The sequence below is a fragment of the Ahaetulla prasina genome, chromosome 14, assembly GCF_028640845.1.
Source record: "Ahaetulla prasina isolate Xishuangbanna chromosome 14, ASM2864084v1, whole genome shotgun sequence".
In the NCBI taxonomy this organism is placed as follows: Eukaryota; Metazoa; Chordata; class Lepidosauria; order Squamata; family Colubridae; genus Ahaetulla; species Ahaetulla prasina.
In genome coordinates, this window is record NC_080552.1 from 24,458,252 (window position 1) to 24,481,607 (window position 23,356).

General features: G+C 54.9%; 3 protein-coding genes across 10 annotated transcripts; 1 reads left to right on the forward strand and 2 right to left on the reverse strand.

Moving 5' to 3' along the window:
* Positions 1 to 148: 148 nt before the first annotated feature.
* Positions 149 to 9,187, reverse strand: MGRN1 (mahogunin ring finger 1). Of its 3 annotated transcripts, none has more exons than XM_058157616.1 (17): positions 8,920 to 9,187; positions 8,491 to 8,609; positions 7,878 to 7,966; positions 7,018 to 7,164; positions 6,684 to 6,801; positions 6,272 to 6,338; positions 5,785 to 5,837; positions 5,390 to 5,437; positions 4,723 to 4,791; positions 4,296 to 4,455; positions 3,961 to 4,070; positions 2,806 to 3,032; positions 2,551 to 2,674; positions 2,023 to 2,068; positions 1,653 to 1,763; positions 1,175 to 1,186; positions 149 to 883 (listed from the first exon to the last, which is right to left on the reverse strand). In XM_058157616.1, exons 1-16 carry the CDS (start codon positions 9,005 to 9,007, stop codon positions 1,179 to 1,181), a joined length of 1,584 nt encoding a protein of 527 aa, XP_058013599.1. In that variant the 5' UTR covers positions 9,008 to 9,187; the 3' UTR covers positions 149 to 883; positions 1,175 to 1,178. The 3 variants fall into 3 exon arrangements, with proteins under 3 accessions (XP_058013599.1, XP_058013598.1, XP_058013597.1); XM_058157615.1 differs by having other exon boundaries at positions 1,175 to 1,219; XM_058157614.1 differs by lacking the exon at positions 1,175 to 1,186.
* A 149-nt stretch (positions 9,188 to 9,336) lies between these two features.
* On the reverse strand, positions 9,337 to 17,864 carry C14H16orf96 (chromosome 14 C16orf96 homolog). 4 transcript variants are annotated; one of them, XM_058157723.1, is made up of 17 exons: positions 17,297 to 17,864; positions 16,576 to 16,680; positions 16,392 to 16,472; positions 15,719 to 15,805; positions 14,990 to 15,386; positions 14,719 to 14,789; positions 14,063 to 14,173; positions 13,870 to 13,944; positions 12,797 to 12,961; positions 12,567 to 12,685; positions 12,355 to 12,417; positions 12,186 to 12,272; positions 11,751 to 11,910; positions 11,459 to 11,558; positions 11,084 to 11,170; positions 10,781 to 10,925; positions 9,337 to 10,537 (listed from the first exon to the last, which is right to left on the reverse strand). In XM_058157723.1, exons 1-17 carry the CDS (start codon positions 17,723 to 17,725, stop codon positions 10,522 to 10,524), a joined length of 2,298 nt encoding a protein of 765 aa, XP_058013706.1. In that variant the 5' UTR covers positions 17,726 to 17,864; the 3' UTR covers positions 9,337 to 10,521. The 4 variants fall into 4 exon arrangements, with proteins under 4 accessions (XP_058013706.1, XP_058013704.1, XP_058013707.1 ...); XM_058157721.1 differs by having other exon boundaries at positions 9,337 to 10,594; XM_058157724.1 differs by having other exon boundaries at positions 9,337 to 10,594; positions 16,576 to 16,780; positions 17,297 to 17,432.
* On the forward strand, positions 17,707 to 21,625 carry CDIP1 (cell death inducing p53 target 1). Of its 3 annotated transcripts, none has more exons than XM_058157744.1 (5): positions 17,707 to 18,236; positions 19,862 to 19,943; positions 20,107 to 20,192; positions 20,273 to 20,407; positions 20,889 to 21,120. In XM_058157744.1, the coding sequence occupies exons 1-5, from the start codon at positions 17,724 to 17,726 to the stop codon at positions 20,985 to 20,987; spliced, it is 915 nt and encodes a 304-aa protein (XP_058013727.1). In that variant the 5' UTR covers positions 17,707 to 17,723; the 3' UTR covers positions 20,988 to 21,120. The 3 variants fall into 3 exon arrangements, with proteins under 3 accessions (XP_058013727.1, XP_058013730.1, XP_058013728.1); XM_058157745.1 differs by lacking the exon at positions 19,862 to 19,943 and adding an exon at positions 21,378 to 21,625 and having other exon boundaries at positions 17,831 to 18,236; positions 20,889 to 21,153; XM_058157747.1 differs by lacking the exon at positions 20,889 to 21,120 and having other exon boundaries at positions 20,107 to 20,279.
* The last annotated feature ends 1,731 nt before the right edge of the window (positions 21,626 to 23,356 follow it).

The window sequence follows — 23,356 nt, forward strand, 5'->3', positions numbered from 1 at the left end:
CCACAACCTAGAGCGTGGTTTGGTCACCCTTACAATAAGAGTGGTATTAGAATGTATACCTTTACTTCCCTGGTCTGGATTATCGCAAGCAGCTGACAAGCCAACACCACCATTCCTTTGATTCCAAATGATGAGCAGCACCAGAAAGTGACACCAAAAGTTTTATTACTATAAATATAGGAACACACCGCTAGGTGTGGAAAGAAGACAGGCACTAGAAGAGACTTGCAGGGAGGTGGGGAGGGCAGCGGGGAGTGGCTGGCGGCCGAATAAGGGGCCTCCTGCACAAGTCATGAGGGCCAGCCTGGAGGGGGAGAAAGTCCCAGAACTGTGGCTACAATCAGCAGGTGGCAGGGAGATGGAGAGAACAGCCCTCTAACTCACAGGCCTGGACGTGGAGAGCCGCTTGAGCCCAGCTGCTCTCGCAGAGGCCCCAAATGGCCGGCTGCGTTCCAAGAATGGCCAAGCGAGAGAGCAGAGGCTTGGGAAGGACCCCCCCTGGGGAGAGGGTGGCCCATGGCAGCAGACCAGGAAGGGGTCTTTCCCATCACGGCCGCAAAGGGGTCATGCACGTCCATACAAAGACACATATCCAGAAGAGACAGATTGCTGACCCAAGACTGGCCTAAAGAAGGGAAAAAAACACGTCCATCTTGCTTTGTGCCTGAAGCTGTGTCCCTTCAGGGTAGGAGGGAGGGAAGGAAAAGGGAGGCCGGCTTCTTGCAGGTGGGCGGCCTCAGTGCTTGGAGTTTGATTCTTGAGCCAGGTACTTAGGACAGGTTCGGCCCACTTTCAACGCGGAAGTGAGGTTGAAGGAAGAGGAACGGCTGCCCGGAATTGCTGCTGCCGTAGTTTGGGAGGGCACCGGTGAAGTCAGAAGACCCTAGAGAAGAGGACAGAGGCAGCTCGGCAGTGTGGTAGCTCTGATGCTCCTGGGGCTGCAGGGAGGCTGGAGGGAGCCAGGCTGCAGAGAGAAGCTGTTTGGGTGCTGCAAAACTGCTGGAAGAGCTGGGCCTGTTTCATCTTCCCTGGATGGCGGTGGGCAAAAAGGACCAATCGAACTCATGGCTTCCCAGAGCCGAGAACGAGCGCCCACCCAGTTGTAGCTGCCTTTTCCCAACCCAGCTTCAGGGAAGGTGTCTGCTGACGCACAGGACGGAAAGCGAAGACCTACCGGCTTACTCCTCTATCCCAACAGAGCAGGCGTCCGGGCCAAGGGCTGCCCAGGCGGGGCAGGGCCGGAGGGCAGACAGAAAGGAGGGAGATGTTAGAAAAAAGGCTCATAATAGATGACGCCCCTTGTCCGGCCAAACATGGCGTTCCAAGAGGGAATGGTTCCCATCTGCCCCACCCTGCCCGCAAACAGACACTGACCAGGCCCCCTCTTGAGTCACTGCTTCTCGACCTCTTCAGACCCACAACACACAGTTGGGCCTCTTACACTGATCTGCAAGGTGCCTGCAGGGGCTCCATCTTCCTTGTGGAGGAAGGTTAGAAGGGCCCAGCTCTCCCCACTTCAGCCCCCAGGGAGTTACAGAAGCAAGGAAAGTAGGAGAAGGAAGGTGCAGAGAAGCTTGGCTCTTTCCTACCAGCTTCAAGGAAGGAGTCCCAAGACCCAGGCCGGACTGCCTGAGTGCCCTGTGGGCCCTTACCTGGCAGGTAGACATCAGCAGGCAGCTCACTCTCCATTTTCTGGAGGGCCTTGGCCTCGCAGGATTTGCTGCTTTCCTGGACAAGATCCTTCCCGGAGGAAGGCTGGCTACCTACGGGAAAAGCAGAGGCAGCCCATTGGGAAAAGCTGAAGCAGCCCCCAATCCACTTCCTCTGGCTGTCCAGGACCGTCCTCTGCACACAGCAGGTGTCCAGCGTCCATCCTCTGTCTTTTGCCCCAGCACCCTTCTCTACCAGGCCCTTTAGGGCTGAACTCCACAAGAGGGAATTATCTATCCCCCAGCAGCCCTGGCAGAAAGCAAGCCTCCTTCCCTAAGACATCCTGCCCTCCTGAATCCCTAGTGGGCTCACCTTGTGGCAGGGCAGCAACTGCCTCGGCTTCTTCAGCTGCCAGACTCTGGAGGAGAGGAGAACAGGGCAAGCTTAGCTCTGCACCTCACGTTGCATGTAAACTAGGCACCTCCGTCAGATGGGGAGCTCTACTGTGCCAATATTGAAAAGCTTCAGCAGTGCCTTCCAGCCCTTGGGGGGACTTCCAAACTCAGAGAAAGCAATCATCTGCCCCTCAAGTTCTGCCTGGACTTGGGCAAGTAGGGAAGATCTGGGAATTGTGGGAGTCCCCCTCCCCCACCAAGTGATAAAGCTCCCAGGGAAAGCAAATCCTCTTTGACCTCATGGACCATGTGCTTGTGCTAATGGTCTCCCCAGGAATCTCTCTCGGGAGTGAACCAAGAAGGCCAAGCCCTGCACCATGGAAGGCCTGGGGGGTTCCAGGGGGTGCAGAGTTCAACTACAAGGTTCGTTCCACAAACGATAGCGCTGGGCTGACCGCTGACTGCCAAGGATGTGAGAGCCCATTTAAAATGGAGAGATGTTCACCTCAGGGGAGCTGTCTTCACCCAGGATGTGCCCCATCCCAGCAAGAGGCGGCTCCAGGGCCAGGTCTTCCGAGAATTTCTCCTCGTCTTCTTCATGGATCGGTGAGGAGGGGGACCGCAGGGCACTGTAAATGCGGTGGGGGGGGGGAGGCTGCAGTGGCTGTTAGGAAAAGACAGCATCTCTCCCTCCCGAAGGGAAGCAAGAGGGATCTGTGGGAACAGCCGGGCCGGGCCAGGCCAGCCCTTGGCTGCTCACCTGTCTGGAGATTTGCTGCGCTTGTTCTTCTGGTGGCTGCTCTCCACACCTCCTCGGTCAAGCCCCACGAGGGGCCTACTAGATGGAGGGAGGCTGTCCAGCACCCCGGAGTAGCTGATCTCATCATAGAGGGGAGCCGAGGGGATGGAGGGCGAGATGGACCGCAAACCGTTCAGGGCTTCCAGCAGGGAAATGGGCTCGTACCCCGGGGGGATGTTGTCTGAGCACTGCAGGGAGAAAATAGAATTTTTTTATTTTTTATTTTTTTATTTTTTTTTTATTGGCCAAGTGTGATTGGACAAAAGAGGACAGTCCCTCTTGTGAACAGGGACCAGCACCTGGCTAGCTCTGCTCACACAACCACATAAGAAATTTCCAAAGCCTGAGACTAAACTGATCTTGAACTTAATTAGAGCAGCAAGGCTGCTGATTGGACAATATTGGAAGAAAAAAGAATTACGTACAATAGAAGAATGGATATTGAAAGTTACTAACTTGGCTGAGATGGCAAAAATCTCAGCCTTTTTGAAAGACAATACGCAGGAAAGATATTTAATTGAACGGAAAAAATGGATTGATTATTTACAAAATAGATATCAGATTAAGAGATATCAGATTGCCTTTGAATAATTAGGATGTATTATTTTAGAATGTAATGGGGGAGGTTAGGAAATGAAAAGATTCGGATGAGGCTAATTGGATTAGAAGGGAAAATCTTACTCTATGTTTGGTTTATGTATAACAATATCTTGTGATTGACCGGGGAAGCCGGGGTGGCGGGGGGGGGGGGGGGGAAGGGGGAAAAATGTTTTTGTTTTTTAAAACTTTTTCAATAAAAAAAAAGAATTGCCAAAGCCTGAATTTGTAACACAAATCCCATCTTTAAGGGCAACTCTCAAAGTTGGCTAGAAACATCAAGAATAAAAACCTCAGACAGAGACTGAGACAGAGCAAAGTTACCCAAAAAAATCTTAGCACCCCAAACTTCCTTCCCTTGGTGGAGAGCAGCTTTAGGCGTCACTGACCAAGCACTTTCTTCACTCCGGCCATTTTCATGGCTTCCAGAAAAGGACAGAGCCTCCCTGCTGACCGAGGGAACTTGGGGGAAGAGCAGGCCCTGGGTGGGGGAGGGGCCCTGCCAGGGGTCTGGCTCACCGAATGCTCCTCCCGATCCAGGCTCTGGGCCAAGACAGGGCTGAAGGAGAGTGGTGACAAGGCACCCGGCTTCTTCCTCACTGCCCGGATCTGCAGCAGCGCACGGAAGGCTGTGGGAGAAGGAAGAGACAGTCCTTGGCACCCAAGGGGTCAGGTACCCAAAGCGTCCACTGGCCAAGGCATTAGGGGTGGGGTGACAAAGGGGCAGACCTCTCGGGGACTCCTGCCCTTCTGGAAGCTTCCCTTTGGCCCCTCTGGGGAGCTCATGGGAGGCTGATCTCAAACACCCAAAGAAAGGGAGACCTCTTCAGTGGGCCCCTTTCCCCAACACATACGCAAACGGCAGATGGGACAGTTGTTGGCCTGGTAGCGCAGGGTGTCGGCACAGGAGTTGCACAGACAGAGATGCCTGCAGGGCAGGATGAGAGTGTCCCGCAGGTCCGAGAGACACACCACACACTCGTTGCTGTTGTCACTGTTTTCATCATCGCAGGGCTATCGGAACATGGGGGGGGGATTAGCTGGGAGCCCCCTCACCTTTCTACATCCACATCTCCCAAGTGGCCGGCCTCTCTAATGGACACAGCTAACCTGAAGCCCTGCAGCAAGGAGAGCAGGGACCCCTCGGGCCATCCAGAGCTTCCACTGACAGGAGGCAGAGAAGCCAGAGTTCAGAGTGTCCCCTCCCAGCCCTCAGGGAAGTCCTCTGGGAGAACTAACCTAGTTTTTTCCTGGCTGAAAAGTGGGGGCCTCCTTCCCTACCTTGGTCTCTTGGTTATTCTTATTCTCGATGCCGTAGATCTCCTGGAGCAGATAACTCACCCGATCCACCTGCCGGGTTGGTGGGGTGGGGGGTGGGGGGGGCAGAACAAGAAGACACTCAAGCACTGACTGCCAGTAGACATGTCCCTGCCCATTCCAAGTAGATTCCAAATTTTTGTTTCCAATAAAAAAAATGACTAAAACCGACTAAAAAAACCTTTCTAAATAGCCCTCCAAGATTTGGGTCATAAAGAATGCTTGAAGTCCCCTTTGAACCTGGAACAAGAAGGGGCTCAAGCTCAGCTGCAGCAGCAAGGGGTGCTGTAGACCAGGCCTAGAATTAGCATCTTTTAAGGCAGGGCCTCCAAACATTCTCCCCCACCCCCAGACCCAAGACGAGAGGGAGCTGTGGGTCCTGCCCCTCCTCCCAGTTGTCAGGCCAAGCACTCCCTCAGAGGCTCTGGAGCAGCACCCTGACCAGTACCAGGGGCGGGGGATGAGGGGGGCAGTCTGGGCATTTCCTTGCTGACCAATAGAGCTTCCCAGTTGTGAGGCCAGAATCCACAGTGCCCCTTGCTGCCCTCCTGAAACCAGGAAGTGAGCGAGCAAAGGGAAGGGCTCCACTGGAGCAGCGTTCAGCCCCCCAGGATTGCAGGAAAAGACTTACAATCTGCTTCTGTTTCAAGGGCTTTACAGAGAAGCTGCCATCGACGTGCTAGTGAGCAAGAAAGAAGGGAGACAGATTAGAGCTGCTGGAAGAGAATATAAGTAGCCAAGTTGCTTGCAACGGAACCCCCCAGCCCAATTTCTGAGGTTGCTGCAGAGATTCCTGAATTGGCAACTTTATAAGACCCAAAGCTCAAGGGATGCGAATGTTTCCAGCTGAAGCAGAAAAACACAGCAGTCAAAACACCACCTGAAATGTTAAGCAGCAACCCAACCCAGTTTATACCTGCAACTAGTAGAACGCAAATCCCCAGCCCTCCAGATGCCACACTACACTTTAAAGGCCAGCCATTGGGGGAGGGAAGGAATCCAGAGTCCCGCAAGAGAACGTCTTACCTTCTCGAAGGCAGCCAGGAGGATGTGGGCATGGCCAGTCACTTCCACAACAACTAGGAGGCAAATATAAGGCTTGTGAGAATCCAGCTGGGAATCCAGCAGCTGGGCCAACTATATGTCTCCGAGCTGGGAGACGCAACCCTTTTGCTGGATGAAACCTCTACTGGAGACTACTTTGGCTCTCCCAGCCAAGACCGGAGTGGGGGCAAGGGGTTTCCTTGGGATGGAGGCACAAGTGGACAAATCCCAAGGACTGAAGGAAGCAGCTGATGCTGGGATGCAGGAGAGCAGGAGTCTGGCAGAACAGGAAGCCCCTTCTTTCCAAGCACCCCAAAAGACTGGAAGGTTGGCACTTGCCAGCTTTAGTGGAGTTCAGACCACTCAACGTGGCTCTCCAAGCCCTTTTGGCCCTCCTTTTCAAACCCCCCCCCACCCCACATAGCCCCAAGGAGTGGTGCTCAACTACAGGCATGAATCTGCCTCATACCATCGCCTTCATCTACTGTGGCTTGGATGACCACTGGAAAAATACCCCGGTCCAGATCAAAGTTCAGCTGGAAGGAAAGGCCGAGAGATTAGCCACAGACTGAGAACACAAGAGAACAGCCTCTGAGAGGCATCCAAGTAGCTGCTGGTTCATTCCTTTCCTGCTCTGTGATGGGGGTCAAAATGGCTCCTCGGACAGAGCAATGGAGCCGTGACCCCTCTCAGATCCTCCCTGTGGTTCCCACAGCTGGACTCATTTCCCAGAGGCAGGCAGGTCGGCTCTGGTGCCATATGAACCCAATGGCTTTGCATCCAAAGCCCTGAAGAAAGACCAAGGAAGCCAAACCTTTCCCAAATCACAAACTGCCCTGACTCTCCTCTACTTGGGAAGCAGCTAGAAGATGGGCAGTCACCTCTTCATCTTTCCAGTCGGAGAAGTCGATCTTGAAGGAGGGCAGGGAGAACTGCTGGCTCACCCCTCGCTTGTAGTGCACGGTCTCTGACTGCAGAGAAGGGTTCTTTGTGCTGTAGCTGCAGGTGAGGAACAAGGTCGGAGGCGCAACCCAAGAAGGAGTGCTTGGCTCTACCCCTCTTAATTTCACTCCCCCCCTCTCTGCAAATGAGTCTTGGAGCTGCCACTTGTCAGCTGCAGCCAACTGAGCAATGTTCACATTCAGAGAAGTGCCACCAAAAGAAGCCAGATCCGAGAGGCCCATTTGTTGGTCAACCCACAGTCCCTGCACTCACACAGCCATGCCACTAATCAGCTCCTCTGTTGCTTGGCAGTAGATGGTGATGGCCACCCGGGCATCTGCATCAAAGGTGAATTCAAGGCTGTATAAAGCCTTCTGCTTCCCGTTCTCCTCTGTGGGGCTGTCAACATCTTCTTTGTACCTGCACCAAGGAAGGCTAGTCAGCAGAGGAACAAAATCCATCCACTGCATCTCCTGGATGTCCAAAAGGTCAATTTGGTAGCTGAAGTCTCTCGATCTCCTTATGTTTCCCAGCCTTTTCCAAATACTGTTTCAGTAACTGCTCCCTAATTACTGCTAATTACTGTTGGCAATCTCTGCTAAGTGCCTCAAAGAGTTCTTTAATATTTGTTACTTGTTTTTTTAAAAAGTTCACAATATAAAATAGTAACGAGAAGAGACAAAAATGAGTTTTTTTGATAGATAGGGACAGAGTCCCCGATCAGCATGTATGTCCATCTCACCCTTCACCTTCCTTCAATTTCTCTGCCCAGGTTCTACTTGGGTCTCTTGGTCACTTCCTTGCCAACTAACTCCCAGCTGCTGCCTGGTCATTTACAAGAGGCCTTCAGAGACAGGAAGATTGGCTAAAGGCAGCCTCAAAGGCTGGGCAGCACAAAGAGCAAGCGTTTGCAGTTCTGCAGCTCAAACCAAATCGACCCTCTTTGGCCACAGGTGAGAGATGCCATCTCTCATCTGCCAGTCATTGGCAAAGAATGAAAAACATGGCAAGGGAATTCCTGGCCAAAGGGGAAAACAACCCACCAGTAAGTTCCCTTAACCTCAGGGAACAGATCACACAATCTTCCCAAGAGCTGGAAGAACTCCCAACCACCAGAGTTTGGCTTGAAGTACCTGACCAGACGCAGGGAGTCTTTGCGGATGTTCACCAGGCTCCGAAGGGTCTTTACTGGTTCATGAGGGGCTGGGGTCACGTAAGGAAACTGGAAAGATAAACCGGGAATCTGTGAGGCAGGGTGAAAGGCAGACGGGCAGCATGTTGTGGTCCAAACAAAGGGGATGGGACAATATCTACCCACCCCCATACACTCCCCTGCAAAAGAACTACAGTTGAGGTGGTTTGGCTTCCCTGGGGCTACATCCGTGTAACAGGCATGTCCCTGTCAGTCCAAGACTTTGAAGCCCAATTAGCATTCCCATCTGGACTCTCTAGACACTCATTGAGATATGTTCTGGCACACTATGAGTTTAGTATATCATTAACTACCAAAACAGAACTGCATTCAAATTTCTAATTTAGAAAAAAGCGTCCATGAAAATCCAGTATTTCCAACAGTGTTTTTTTAATGTAGTGCAAATCTTAAACAAGAACTATTTTTTAAATCACTTACATAAAATTAATATATAAATCTTAGCAGCCCCTAGATGTACCTTCCCCCAGTTCATTTGGATCCTGAATAAAAGCCAGATGCTAAGGAGAAAAGTTCCCGGGGCTGCCTGCGTTTACCTGAACGGGCCGGTTGCCCAGAAAGTTCAGGTCCATGTTCTCCCCAAACAGGTAGCCCTCGGGATGCGGCATGTCGAACTTCTCACCGCCCATGAAAAAGTGGCTGGCAAAGTAGTTGCCTGAAGCCCAGAGAAAGGAAGAGAGAACCTTCCACGGCCGACCTTCCCACTTCTCCGCGGCCCACACCCAGAGCCTCCCGCATCGACCAGAGGACCCCGGCAGGCGCAGCAAGGCAGGAGCCGCCTCCAGCCTTCCCACCGGGGGACCGTCCGGGGCGGGGAGGGCCGCGGTTGCAACCCGGTGCTCGGGCTCTACCTGCCCGGGAAGCCACCGGGGCCCGGAAAGCCCCCCCGAAGAGGGGAAGGGCCCCGGCCGGCGCCCGGGCAGAAGGACGGGGTGGGGGCGGCCGGAGCCAGCGCCGGACCTCACCGGACTTGGGCGGGTAGCGGTAGGCCGAGTTGGCCTGGATGTCGATGTCCTCCACGCCGGCGATGCGGCGGCTGAGCAGGGAGCCCATGGCAGGGCAGGAGCTGGCGACGGTCGCCCCTCTGTGTCGCCCGTCAGGCAGGCCTGCAGGCCGCTGCCGCGCGGAGCACCACGGAAAAGCGAGTCATCACTCTCCGCCCGCCCGGTAGTCGTCGGCCCGTTCGTCAAGCCGTGGACTACGCTTCCCAGCAGGCGCCGCGCTCGGCTGGGAAAACAACAACCGCCCGTCCGCTCGTGCCGCCTTAAGGGGAAAGGGCGGGAGCTGCGGCCGTCAATCAACCCGAGAGCGAGCAGAAATCAGAACTGTGCCACTGGACTAGGGCGGAAGCCGTACAGTGGCAGAGCATGATGGGAGTTGAAGTCCACAGGCAGAGCCGGAGCGGGGTTCCGAAGGGGCTGCCGAACTCTATCCAGGGTGCTGAAGATCGTGGGCGCCCCGCCTGAGTTTCGCGACTGCCGGCCCGCAGTGGAAAGACCCGCGAGAACTCCCAAGCGGGGCTCCAAAGCTGAGGCTTCTCAACGGCCATCCGCCCCAACGTCCGGGCGCAGCGCCACCCCCCTGCCCCCCAGCAGGAAAGCCAAAGATGGCTGGAAATGCGGCGCAGGAGCAGCAGCACCGCACAGCTGCCCACCAGACCTCCTTCTCCCGTTGAGGTCTTCTCCCACCCACCCCAACCAGGACGAGGCTAGCTGCTCCTGCAGTGCAAACTCCTGGGAGTCAAGGTGCTCCTGGAAGGGGTTCAGTGGCCCCTAGAGGAAGAGGATCAAGAATGGAGCTTCCTTTGGAGCCCCAGCCACCACTCCACGCAGGAAAGAGAGGAGAGGCAGCTCTCTGCCCCCCCAAGAGCCTTTGGATTTGGAGGGTGATAGACTGTTGCAGGGAAACACGCCCAGGCCCACACTTATGGGGAAGAGAATGCGAGAAAGTCCACAAGCCTCCAGCTGCACCCCATGGCAACATCTAGGTTTTAGGCACCAATATTTCCTCTTTTTAGCTACCCACCAGCCTGGACTGATCTGCTTTTACCAAGGCATAAGATGACCATCAGGGCGCCTTTCCCTCTCTTGCTAATCAGCCACCAAAGGGAACTGCTGAGGTCGGAGGGAAAAGAACCAAGCTCCTTGCAGAACAGAGGCAGCAGTTCACAGCATGTAAAAAAAGAATCTTTATAGAATCATTTTCTCACTAGATGAATGCTTTCCTGTGCCATGGCTGAGACAGGGACAGTATCAGGAATATTTCCGGGGTCCCATACGGAAAGGGAAGGAGAGGCACATGGGTCAGGTTTCTGAAGATGCCCGGGCCCAAACTGGAATCCCTGGCAGATCTTGGCCCCAGGAATACTTGTGTTCACTGTCATCATAATGAATGTTTTGTTTGGGAATCCTGGTTCACCATGGAGAGAAGCACCATGTTAGCCCATGATCTGCTGAACATCTGACGTAATTCGGGCATGATGGTAGTTGTGGACGCAGCCGCTCTCCTTTGAAAGCCAGGCAAGTCTGTGGCCTCTGTTTCAGATGGACGAGAAGCAGTGTCTTCTGTTACAGCACTGGAGATCTGGCAGGGATGACCAAAATCTTCAGGGAAGGAGTCTGCTAAAAGCTATGGCTACCCCTAGAAAGACACCATAATGGAGGCTGGCTGAAAGCAGGCCCAGCCCAGATAACCCAGCTGAGAGGGAAGGAAGGGAACCCCACAAGACACCTCCGCCTCTACCACGTCCTGTCCCCTCTGGGAGGAACCTGGCAAGTATTTAAGAAGAGAGAGGAAATGACGTGGGGCTCATGGAGTTTAGCTCACAGGCCTGGAACGTTCCTTTCATTCTGAACGTGGCTTTCGCTGAGGGTGCCACTGATGATTGTTCTGTCCACAGGATCACAGCTAAGCTGCTGCGGTCGCTGGTTGCTGTTGGCTATTGCAGACCCCACGCGACGGAGGACAGAGGCTGGAAAAAGGAGAAACCAGGCAGGGTCAGGATTTTTTCCCAAGAGCCATTTTCCCCCATGCTACACTCGCCCTGCTCATATTTCACATGGAAGGACATGGCAGGAGGACCCCCAAAACAGAACAACTGGAACCCTGGCAGAAAAGAGGCCAACTCACAGGGGTAGGGCACTGCACTGATGTCTGCAAAGGCAGAGCGGACTCTCTCCATTCGCACCCCTGTCGGTGGCCGGGGAATCTTCAGAGCTGTGTGGGGAAGCATAACAGCAAGGCTGTGAGGAGGTTGCCAAGACTCTCGGCATGCAGAAGAATGGGGTGCTTGAAGTGAGGAGTGACTGAGTTGGGGAATGAGGAGAGCAAGCCAGAGCAGTCCGCCAGGCTCTCCTGTGGCTAGGGAGGGGATTTCTAGTTACTGGGCTTCCCCTGGGATGACAGACATGCCTCCCCACCAAGGGCCCTCTCAAGGATCTGGAAGTGCCAGGCTGGGAAAAGGTGACAACCCTCCCTGGCATGCAAGGTGGCCAATTCACCCACCTGCAAATTCCTTCTGCAGGGCAAACGTCCGCTCTGCTGCATGTGAGCTCACTCGGCCTTTGTAGAGGACTCCGTTCACCCCCAGAATGTCTACTTCAGTCTGAGACAAGAAATACACAGAAAGAGAAGGGGCCACCCATTGGCCACAGTCCCTGCCCCCACCCCAGGACCAGGAGGAGAGCAGCTTGCCTTTTTGGACTGCTACCGAGAAGGAACCTCCCTTTCCAGAGGCTCAGGAGCACTTCTCCCTCCCTCCCACGCCTGCTCTTTGTAGGCCCTTAGGATGGCTCACGTTGTCGTAGGTGATGGCAGTGGGGTCCCCGTAGGGGTAGAGGGTGGCGAAGTCCTGGGTCCGGGACAGGTGCTTGAGGGCGCAGGCTTGCTGCTGGGCTTGGCATTGCCAGCAGGTCTGCAAAGGGGGGTTGCTACTCATCTCGCTCGGATCCTGATCCCTGGGAAGAGAGCCAGAAGCCCTGCTCAGCATCAGCAGCAAGCGGGCTGGCTGCCATCTCAGGTCTCCCGACCCCAGAGACACAGACACCATGTGCGGGGCAAGCAATAAAGGGAATGTAGTGCTGGGGGGGAATTGATGGCTGGGAATGCAAAGCCTCCTATCCAGCAGGGAGGCGCTTTCTTTGGGCGTGTAGTGAGAGCTGCTCCCAGAGCTCCCACTTAGCCGGCCCAGGGACCCCCCCACCCCCCCAGTATCCCCAGCCAAGTCACTGACCTTTTCTGCTGGTGGAAGAGGTATTCGTAGCCACTGGCACTGACTGGACGAGGCTTCAGCATGGCCTTCCGGACAGTGATCATATGCCTGGAAAGAAGCACGGGGTGAATGCAGCTGCTGCTGCTCCTCCATCTGCTGCCCAACCCAGAAAAGCACCAGGGATACTTACGGCCCGGTCATCATGGTCACTGGCCGGTCGCAGGAGATGCATTTCACTCTCTCAAAGAGTTGCCTGCAAGGCACAAATCAAGGGCTGTTGTGCCAGGGCCAGCTGCATTCCCAGCTCCACCAGCCTCCCTCTATCAGGCCCACAGAAGAAGGGGTGCCTCTGGCAGGCTATGCAACCCCCCCCCCAGCTGGGCTCTGCTATCCCCTCCTCACTTCTTGAAGCCAGCTGCACTGTCGGCGTCAAAGCGGGGCCCCTCACTCAGGTACTTCTTGATGAACTTCCACACCTCCTCCAGCTGCCGGCTCACAGGGTCCAGGGCCAAGCGGTCCAGCTGTGGGGCAGCAAGGGTGACTGAGTGGGCCGTCTCACTCAGCAGGAGAGGTCTGCTCTGTGGCAGCCAAGGTTCCCCGGTGGGGGAGGGTGCTGGACAGGGAAGGGTCACCTTGCAGTCCATGTCCACAAAGAGCTTCTCGAGCGCCTTCTGCCAGTCTTTGTCCTGCAGGGACATCTTCTGCAGCAGATCCTGCATCATCTCGCTGAGTTGGCTGGTGGCCAACTGCAGCTGCCCGTGGTTCACCATTGCCTCCAGCGCGCTCTTGTCAGCTTTCTGGGGCAGACAAAGAGGTCCTCCCTGAACCCCAGGAGCTGACATAGTGGGGGGCAGGGGAGATCACTAGGCCAAGAGAGAAAAACCTCCAATTTCCCCCCTTAGAGCCAGATTTCCCAACAGCCACTGCCCAGGTTAGGAGGGGAGAGAAAGTGCCTTTTCCTTCCAGAAGGGCTCCTGTGGTTTTAATGACTGAGGGCGAGGCAGGGAATCAGTTCCCTGAGTTGCTGCTGGGGCTATGCAGGCACAAAAAGGAAGCTAGGCCAGTTGAATGTCCTCCCCTTAAAGGCACAGAAGCCCCATGACCAGGGGTGAAATGCTACTGGTTTGCTCCGGTTCAGGTGAAGCTACTGGTTCCTCTGATAGTCGGTATTTCCGACTATCAGCTGTGCAGCGGGGTTTATCTTTGCTAGAAAGCAGAAAATCCTGCTTTCTAGCAAAGCTAAATGGTGCACCACAGCTGATCCCCCCCTCGCTTCTACTTACCTCCCCAACCCTCCTTTTGCCATGTACTGCGCATGCGCATGCGCGTGTGCATAGCATGCATTTAGTGAGCACTGCGCATACACACACAGCACACATTTGGCGCACAGTGCACATGCACAGCCAGCAAACTGATAGCAAACCAGTTCGGAATTTCACCACTGCCCATGACTGCCTGTATCTGGAAAAAGTGGCATCTTTTCTTAAGAAAGACATTTGCTTTATATGGATAATGACAGGACTTCACTTAATCCTGGAGCAGACATGCCGAAATCCCTGGGATTTCTCTTCTGTTTGAGACTGGGCTGACTTCAGGTTGGAAAGAAGCAACCAGAGGCTTCATCCAACCCAGTTTCTTTTCCACACCAGAGACCTGATTGGGGTGAGGGAAAGATCATCTCCTCCAGTTCCCAGGGACTCCTCACCACATTCATCTCCTCTTGGATCGAGTCTTTATCGGCTTTCTTGATGTCCAACTGATGCAACAGGTTGCGTATGATCTGTAGAGGGAGTATAAACACCATTTTTTCCTCCAGCTCAAACTGCCTGGGCTGCTTCCCTGCTTCTCCACCAGCCACAAGCTGTGGCCGGTCACTGAGTGGCCGTACAGCCCCTTACCTGCATCTCCGTGCTACTCCTGGATAACCTCTCCACTCCCTGTTGCAGGTTTTCAAATTGTTCCCTCAGCCTCTCCATCTGCTCCAGGGTCTCTTGCAGAGACTCCTTTCCCTGAGGAAGAAGCCAGCATCTCCATCCGCTCCCTGGTGTGGCCAGCAACTTTGGCCTGAGTCCAGCCACTGCTGTGACCAGCACTTTCCCTGAACAGGTCCAGGCGGATGCTCTGTGGCACCTGGGCAAACCCAGACCTGATTTGCAATTGGCTTTTCTTGAAGGCAGCAGCCTCAAGGCCTCCAACAGGCAGGATTCTGAAAGCACTTTGGGGTCTGTCTGTTGCCCAGGGCAAAGGGGGCTTCCACCCAGAACCTCTTCCCCACTGGACTGCCGTCTTGGATGACATGCCCCCTCCCCTCAATGGCAGTGGGCTGCTGAGCATGTCCAGACCATTGGGTGAGATTTGCCCCCTTTAACACGTTGTCTCTAAATTTCTATTGCCCTGCCCACAACGGAGTGTGTCTGTTGTGGGCCTAAGCCCGCCCCACAACGGACACTCTCTCTCTCTCTCTCTGTACCTTGGCTTTGCATGTTTGTGGAAATACATTTATGCAGGGGCCCCCCCATGCCCATCCCCTGCCAGCCTACGCTCCCGGGGGCACCTGCTGGCTTTGAGTTTGCAATATCTCCATCTGTTCCAGCAGTGACTTCAGTTCGGGAGGCATTTCAAAAGCTAGAAATGGGGGAGAAAAGGACTTGTGCCAGATTGCTCAGACTTAATCAGCCTGGGGAGGGGTATTGAAGCTGCGGACCTCAAGGCAGGTAGAGAGCCTCATTCTGAGGGCCAGGAGACAGAGCCCCCAACTGGACATCATCCCAATTCCCCCCAGGGAACAGCAGCTGGGGCCCCATAGGTGCTATCCTCAGGCTCACCTGCAGGGCCTGCTGGGTACTTCAACTGGGCCTCCAGCTGAGTGATGTGCTTCAGGAGAGCTTCGTGCTTCTCGGGCAGTTGGCTCAGAACAGCCAGGATCTCCCGCGATGTCTTCTCTCTGCCCCTGTCCTCTTCCACTCTGCCCCTGTCCTCTTCCACTCTGCCTCCGTCTGCTTTCTCTCTGCCCCTGTCCTCTTCCACTCTGCTTCCGTCCGCTTTCTCTCTGCCCCTGTCCTCTTCCACTCTGCTTCCGTCCGCTTTCTCTCTGCCCCTGTCCTCTTCCACTCTGCCTCCGTCCGGTTTCTCTCTGCCCCTGTCCTCTTCCACTCTGCCCCGGTCCACTTCCACTCTGCTACTGTCCGCTTTCTCTCTGCCCCCTTCCTCTTCCTCGAAGGTCTGAAATGTCAGAGCGGGGCAGGAGGGTAGCTGTGCCTTGCAGGCAGGAGTCTCCTCAAAAAGAGCACTTGCTGTTCAGCCATATGGCATCAGCATGGCTACCTTCCTCACCTGAGCAAGGGAGGTCCTGGCCTCCAGACCCAACCCATTCTTGCTGCACTTTGCCTTCCCAGGTGAGTCAAGAGGATCCAATTTGTCCAAGGATGTGAATTGACTCACCTGTGTGTTGGTGGGCTTGCTCCCATCATGCCAAGGGAACTAGGCAGGCACAGAGAGCTGCCAGATGCCCCATCTGGGCCTTCAGGGTAAGGATGAAATTCAGCCATACTCACTTTGCCGGTGAGCGTCTCGCAAAGGGCACTCCAGGACACCACCTTCGAGGCACTTGCAGATAGGCTGACCCTTTCTTTTACGAGGCCCTGTGCCCGCAGGGGGAGGAGAAGGTTGAGCCCGTTGGGGAAGGGGCAGCCAAGGCAAATATTTTAAATGTCTTAAACTAGGCAGAGGCTTGTCTTAAACAAGGGCCGAGAAGAGGACTGGAGCCTCCCAGGGCCTGTCTGCAAAGCCCAAGAGCATCTGTCCAGGGGCTGAGAAAGGGGTACTAAGGAGGGGAGAGTGGTGCCCAAAACTGGACAGTTTTTATACATTAAAGAGATTATGTATCTTTTTAATTAAAGTTTCAGGTGCCCCCTATGGAAGTGCCACTGTCCTTCTTGGTGCATACGGTAACCGCCTAAATGCTCTCGAGGTCCAGCCAGCCTTTGAAGAAGTATGTGTGTGGGGGGGTGTCCTTGAAGTTCCACCACATCATCTCACCCCCATTTCCGCACTCCCTGATGCTCTGCCTGCCCATCTGAAGGCCTTGCCCCGCTCCCTCTGCCAGCAGGTTCAACAGGGGTGGCTGCAAGGGGCAAACTGAGAGGCAAGAGAGGCAGGGCATTGGGTTAATGGGTCTGGGGGGCACCAAGGGAGTGGTAAGGGCACGAGGGTTTGGGATTCCCTCACCAATTGCTCCTTCATTTCTTCCATCATCCTGGCCTGTTTGTCCAGGCATAGCAGCCGCTCTTTCATTTCTTCCCCGTTGATCTGTTAATAGCAAAACCAGGGTCAGAGCTGCAGCCAGGCGAGGATCACCAAAAGCACCCTTCGGGACCCAAGCCCAGTGTCTCTCTCCCTCAGGACCGCTCACCTGGGCAACGTCTTTTTTCAGCTGCCCCAGTTCTTGCTGAAAGCCCTCCGTTGCGATTTTCAGAGAGCAAATGCTATTCAGCAGGTCCTGCAACGTGTTCATGGCCTGAATGGGAAAACAGGAGGCGTCACGGAGGGCCAAAGACCAATGTGTGGTTGACGGAGACTCTGCACTGTTTGCAGGCCATTCATACGGTTGTTGCAATCTAGAGAAAGGGCGGGGTGGGGGGCACACATTCATTCTCAGAACCTTCGTGGCTCCACAGCCCCACAACTAGATAGGACACCTGAGATCCCTTAATTATGCCTGAGCAGCCCACAGTTGCTTGAAGGCCCACAGGAGGAAGGTGGGGAATTAGGAATTTAGAGCACGGCCCAGAGAAGAACCCTGCCTCTCTGGGGATTTACTTAACGTTTGGAACTCAAATGGCATAAGAAAGAGATGGTGGAAGTGATGGTGGGTCACTGGGGAAGCAGTAGGCGAGTCGCAGAAAAGGGAGGGAGCTGTCCTCACACACAAAGGTGCCAGGGGGCATGTTCCCCATTACTGGTTGCTCAAAGCTTCTCTATTCACCCAGCAAGGAATTCTCTATTTGTGAACTTCTTTGCCCGATGGGCAGCAGAGGTCTGGGCAACTCCAGCCATGTATGGCCAGCTGAGCATTGACTGGAAGCCTGGAGGGGGTGCAGTTTGGGGCCCTGCTGCAGGGCAAGCGGGGTTACCTTGGTCATGCCTTCCTCATTCAGCTCCAGCTTCTTCTTCAGCTGCATCATCTGCCACATGTCCAGGGCAGGCTGGCCCATGCCCTGGCTGCGGGCCAGCAGCTCTGCCGTGTCGGGGGGCTCATTCAGAAAGCGGAGCTGCCTCTCGATGGCGGTGATCCTCTCCTGCATCTGGTGGAAGATGGAACTGGACTTCTGTACCGCCGGGAGGGTCTCGGTGGCCGAGGTGGCTGCGGAGGCCCCGGAGCTGGGGGGCGGCTTGATGAACTCCAGCTCCTCCGCCGACACCTCCTTCCTCACGTCGTGCAGGCGAAGGTGCTCCACCAGACTGTGCAGGAACAGGTGCAGCGCGTTGAAGTTGACATTGCCCAGCTCCGGCGTCCCGATGGCCAGGTTGATCAGCTCCACGAAGGAGAGGGTGCGGCTCATGGTCCCGCTGCCCTGGGGAGGCTCGCGGCTCGCAAGCGGCAGGCGGCCCCGGGCCGGGATCCGGCATCAGCGGCGGGCGGCGGCGTTCTGCTCGCGGGAAAGTTTCTCCCCGTTGCTAGGAGACCCGGAACGCGGCGCGGGGGGCGGAGGCGGGCGAGCCGGGAGCCGCTGCCAGGGGCCCCCGAGCAAGCCTGGCCCTGGCGCCACCCCTACGCCGGCCACGAGGCCCGGCTGCGGCGGCAGGGATGGGCTCGGCCTTCCAGAGTGCGCCCAGAGCGCCTCTTCCGTGCCGCTCGCCCTCCCTTGCACCGGGGACGGCGGCATCACGGGGCTCCCGATCAACCGCGCCAGCCCCGCTGCGTTCAGACAACCATGCCGACACGCGTCTCGGCACTGGGGGGGGCTTTCCGGCGCGCGGGGGGCGTTTCACGAATCTGGATTGGTCCCGTCGCCCCGAGGCCCCGCCCCGCTCTGCCGGGCTCCGAAGCTGCTCGCTCGTTCCGCTCCGCAGGTGAGGCAGGGGCGGGGGGGGGGCGGAGGCGGGTGGCAGAGCCTTCAGGGCTCCTTGCGCGCGGCATGCCGGGGCTTGTGGCCTCCCGGACTACCCTACCCGGCGCCCCCCGCGGGGAACGCTGCCAGCCCCGCCGGTCGAGGCCCCCGCTCTCCCCAGCCGCGCCGCTGCAGGTGCCTCCCGGTCGCCCTCCGGAGGGAGCCGCGGCCGCTGGGCCCGCGGGGGGTGGGGGGGCTGCGGTTTGGGAGCCCCTAGGCGGGCAGAGGGTCTCCAGCCCCGGAACCGCCTCGGGAGGGGGGATAGGAGCGGCCTTCCCGCAATCTGCCGGGAGGCGAAGCGGCGCCCAGTGGCCGCCTCGGGTTGCTGTCCCGAAGGAGGCCCGGAAAGGCCCGAGGGAAGCCCGCGCTCTGCCGCCGCTCCCGGACGGGGATGCCGGGCGCCGGCGCTGATCTACCGGGCCTCCGTCTTTGCCTGCCCAGCGCTTCCGCCAGGGCTCTGACGGTTCTGAGCGAGTGAGGCTGCCTTCGGACGGCCGCTTGGCCCCTTTCCCCCTTTCCCCCTGGCCCCGCGGCCGCCCTTGCTGCCCCCCCACGGGGGCTTTTGACGCCGAGGCGGAGTGCGGGCCGGGCCGGGTCTGCCAAGGGGAGTGTGGCCGTGGCCGCCTTCGGCCGGTGGGAAACAGGGCCGGGCCCCCTTGCCAGCTGCCTTCCCGGGAGGCTCTGCTCTTCGGCCCCGGGGCTCCCCGAGCGATCGGGGCGCGTGCTCAGGCCTGCGGGAGGGGACTGCCCTTGGGGGATGAACCCACGGAGGGGAGCCTGCTGCCGCCCGTGTGTTGCTCTACAAGAGGCTGCTGGGTCTTTTGCACAAAAGGAGCATCTGGACTGTCAATCTTAATGCAGTTATTGGAGATTTTATAGTGACTTTTCAGCTGCGGGGTTACCTTGATTTGCTGCTGTTGTTTTGGCTGGAGAGGATTTTTTTTTTGGATGATTTACTTGTTCGTGGTTAGCTTGCTGGAATCTTGGGAGCCACGTGGTGCTTAATGCAAGGCAGGAGCTGTCCCTTGGAGGGCAGAGGGTCTGTGCCCCCCCAGGGGTGAAAGCTGCTTTCTAAAGTGATCTCCACAGGAAGAAACTTCCCCAAGGCACCTGACTGCCTCCCTTTCCCTTTCTGTGCACCAGCCCTGTTTGTCCCTGTTCTGATCCAGGAAAGGGGCTTTTCTTGGCACAAAGCCTGCCACCTTTGAACAGATGTCCTAAAGAGAGACCACAGTGGTGCCCTCACCCGCAGTCTGACAGGATCCTCTTGCGTCCCCCCAAAGGGTCAGGCTCAAAATGGGTCCATCCCTTTGGGTCTGGAAATGCCCTTATGGTCCTGGCTGATGTGTCCCCCCCCCCAAGTTAAGGAGGTGGCTGACTCCACCTGCAGGGACGGTGTGGCCAGAGGGATGAATTTGCATAACAGCCAGGAATTCATCTCCCCCAGCAGCCTCTCTGTGATGCTCAGTTGCTAGCAAAGACGCCCTGGAAGGGGAAGCCTTGGGGAAAGCTGGGGCATCCCTTTCCTTCTGAGCCAAGCACCCCTGTCCGACTGGCTATAGGTTTTTATCTCTCTGTCTCATTTAGGGCAAAGCCCTTCAGGCCAGGCCAGCAGAGGGGCAGGAGGAAAGCCTCGATTTGTCCTCTCCCCTGAAGTCACCAGCAGGAGGTTGGGCCACTTGTGGCAATCTTTTTGTCAAGAATCCCAAGAGAAAAGCCCCCCCCCCTTTCCCCTGGCTGAGATCTCGGCTCTTTTTCTCATACCTTTCATAGCCTGCCTGCCGCCCATCTCAGCAGCTCTGCATCTTTCTTTCTTTCTTTCTTTCTTTCAGCATGTCCAGTGACCCTCCTCCACCCTATCCTGGGGGCCCATCAGCACCCCTCCTGGAAGAGAAGGATGGGTTCCCCTTCCCCGCAGGTGAGGCTCTGTTTGTGGCCTGTTACCCACCTGGTCACTGTTCTCTCCATGTGACACCCCGTTTTTCCAAATCTTCTCAGGTAGGAGCCCTCCAGTCATGGTGCAGCCCCCTTCCGATGTTGGCCCCCCACCCTATGAAGCCATGCCTCCCCCCCAGCCGGGCTTCATTCCCACCCCTGTGCCAGCAGACAGCTCGATGCCCTATTTCCTCCCTGGTGAGTGGCATGGGAGACGGGGAGGGCTTCGTTTCAACCCCCACCCAGGGGTTTGCCAGGCTAAAAGCTGCTCAGGGCTGGAGTGGCACACAAGCCAAGTGTGGCAGGAGAATGTCCTGTTGTTGCAATATCAAGGCAGCATATAAATCTCCAATTAGATCTTTCAAGCTGCAGAGAACAGAAATAAGGTGAGGGGCTGCTCTGGGTGGAACAGCAGGTGGTTCTCTACTTGGGGCCTCAGTTCTGTGCTGCCCTCAAGTGGCCTTTGGTTACAAGGCCACGAAACCCAGTGCAGCAGCTAGCCAGACTGTGGTCCATTGAGCAGTTGCTCTGCTTTGGAGGCTTCAAGTGCAGCCAGGAAGGAGGAATTGGGACAGGCTGATCTCTAGTCTCTCTGCCTGGCCTGTTAGGATGCCAGTGGCCAGAGTCCCCTCGGAGTTCTCTGGGCCTTAAACAAGTCCCTTCTTCCCTTTCTTTGTAGGTGGCTACTATGTGCCTCCAGGGCCACACGCCCCCTTGGGCTACCATCCTCCCACTGGCCCCTATGCCCCTGCTGGAGGGCAAACAGCAACTGTGCTAGTGCCATCAGGCACCGCAACCACTGTGACGGTCCTGCAGGGCGAGATATTCCAGGCTGCTCCTGTCCCAACAGTGTGCCCACACTGCCAGCAGGCCATCACCACCAAAATCACTCATGAAATTGGCCTCATGAACTTTCTCCTTGGCTTCTTCTGCTGCTTTATCGGGTAAGGGTGGGGGTGGGGGTGGCTGTGAAATCTGAGTTTGGAGAAGGCTGGGGGAGGGAAATGGTGTGGGGAGTGTACCAGTCCCTGCAAGCCATTCCTTTGGGGCAGACTGTCTTGTGGGCTCCCAGTGGAGGGAGGGGGCACAAGGGAGGGAAGGGGAACCCTCCCCGGCCAGTGGATGCAAAGAAGCCCCTCCTGCCCCTCATTTCTCCTCTCCCTTCCAGGTGCACTCTGGGCTGCTGCTTCATCCCCTGTCTGATTGATGAATTTAAGGATGTGACCCACACCTGTCCCAACTGCAAGGCCTACATCTACACCTACAAGCACATGTGCTAGCAGGGCCTGCTCGGCTGGAGAGCTCTGCCGCTGCCTCCTGGTTTGCCTTTCCCGTCTGCTTTCATGCTTCTTCCTTCGCCCAGAGAGGCTCAGGGGCTGTGCCCCACCCCCCACCCCCCAGGGCTGTGGGGGAATCTGCTGGGCTGGCCCTGGGGTGTGGGGATGCAAAGGGGAAGCTGAACCAGATGGGTGGCTCTCCTCCCCGAAGGCAAGTAGCTAACCCTAACCCTTCAGTGGGCACTGATCTGCAGCAGGTAGAGGGAGAAGGAGCAAAGTCTGTAGGTACTTAGCTTTTTCTTTAAATTTTATTTTCTTAAGTAAAGAGCTTAAATATAATAGTAAAAACAAATACACCTTAAAGTCAGAAAAAAATAGCATAGAAGTACAAAGTAAGGAAAAGATAAATAGGAAAAAGGAAAGAAAAATATGTAAAGTGGCTTCCCATTTTCTTCAAAAGTAAAATCAAATTTCATATTGCCCCCTTACAAAGTTACAAATATTTTTTCTTCCCATCTTTTCCATACATAAAATCATAAACCATCAGCTTTTCAGTCCTGGTTTTAGCAAAAGGTCCATAAAACAGAGGTTTATAAAAACATGCCTTGCTTTAACCTTGATCAGCAAAGCTACCATATATTCCTTTCTTTTACTTCTAACAATCTTGATTTGCAATTCATTTGGATGCCGTCTTTTTCTCTGGCTGCTTTGCGTAACAGGCTCCTTTTGTAAATCCAGTGGAAAGCCATTATCCAAGTGACACTCTTGGTTTGCCTTTTGTATCTACCTTTTGATTTTCTAAGCCTTAACCAACTTCTATTATTTATCCAGTAAAAAGTCCTTATCAGGGTCCTTCTCCTGGTATCCACGCATGTTCCTATCAATTTTATTTCCAGTTTGAGAGCCTTGTCTATTTTGTAATCCATACTTTTCTACCCAATATTTCTGATTCCACTATTTTTGCATAAATTAAAATTTGTTGCACGTCTGTCATTTCTTGATCTTCTAGACAGTCTATTCAGAGAAACAGACATGGCTACTGATACTGTTAATAATGATTTCTGGCCCTATTCTTCAAAGATCTTTAATTTAAATGTTAACAGTATTTTGTATAATTTTGCAAATCCTAAAGACAAACTGGAGTTTTTGTTTTTTGGGGACCTGGATTTTAGTCCCCTTTATTGTCCAATTTAATCACAGGGTCTCTTATCTATACTGACTTGCAGTAACCAAAATAATTCTGGTTCTTACACAAAGCTATTTATATTATATAGTTAATTTCAAAATCTTAGGGTAGAACTTTCAATATTTCAAATTTTCTGGAGTTTTAATTTGTTTATAACTTTATTTCAAAATCTTGTTTGGCTTTTTACCTTTCAATTTTTTTAAAAGTCCTGAAACTTACAAATTTTCTTTTGTTTAAGTTAAACATTTATTCACTTTGAAATTTCAAACTTGTCCCTCTGAAGACTGTTAGCATTAAGATATTTAAATGAGTGACTTCCAAAAGTGATTAGAAGGAATGTTAGTGTCCTTTAAAAGGCGCCAGCCAATCTCTTTGTCTCCTGGAACTGATATGCACAATAGACCACTCCCATGCAGTCTCCTCACAAGGAGCAGGTGGGCAATCCCTCGTCCTCTCCTTAACTGGAGTAGTTCCAAAGATCCAGTCTACTGTCCTGTTCTGTGGTCTTTGTCTCCACTCTCTAGGGAGACACGTTTAACTTGCCAAGCTCCCACCTCTAGAAGTCCAGAGCTGTTGGCTTTTCTGCCTATCCTAGGCGTTGCTGAGGCCTACCTTTCTTTCAAAGGGAAAGCTTGAAGGTTTCGTTTCCACATCTATGATTGCTCTTTGCAGTTCTGAAGAGGT

What these genes read in the sequence shown, in the direction of transcription:
- MGRN1 (XM_058157614.1), bottom strand. Translation starts at nt 9,007, where the DNA reads ATGGGCTCCCTGCTCAGCCGCCGCATCGCCGGCGTGGAGGACATCGAC. An exon ending in CTGATTAGTGGCATGGCTGT is followed by an intron (nt 6,802 to 7,017) that starts GTGAGTGCAGGG and finishes CCTCACCTGCAG; the next exon opens with CTACAGCACAAAGAACCCTT. An exon ending in TGCTGATGTCTACCTGCCAG is followed by an intron (nt 884 to 1,652) that starts GTAAGGGCCCAC and finishes CCTCTTCTCTAG; the next exon opens with GGTCTTCTGACTTCACCGGT.
- CDIP1 (XM_058157744.1), top strand. Translation starts at nt 17,724, where the DNA reads ATGGTCCCGCTGCCCTGGGGAGGCTCGCGGCTCGCAAGCGGCAGGCGG. An exon ending in TCGCTCGTTCCGCTCCGCAG is followed by an intron (nt 18,237 to 19,861) that starts GTGAGGCAGGGG and finishes TGTCTCATTTAG; the next exon opens with GGCAAAGCCCTTCAGGCCAG. An exon ending in GATGCCCTATTTCCTCCCTG is followed by an intron (nt 20,408 to 20,888) that starts GTGAGTGGCATG and finishes CTTTCTTTGTAG; the next exon opens with GTGGCTACTATGTGCCTCCA.
- C14H16orf96 (XM_058157721.1), bottom strand. Translation starts at nt 17,725, where the DNA reads ATGAGCCGCACCCTCTCCTTCGTGGAGCTGATCAACCTGGCCATCGGG. An exon ending in CTGCCATCACCTACGACAAC is followed by an intron (nt 11,559 to 11,750) that starts GTGAGCCATCCT and finishes TTCTTGTCTCAG; the next exon opens with ACTGAAGTAGACATTCTGGG. An exon ending in CAGTGCAGTGCCCTACCCCT is followed by an intron (nt 10,926 to 11,083) that starts GTGAGTTGGCCT and finishes TCCTTTTTCCAG; the next exon opens with CCTCTGTCCTCCGTCGCGTG.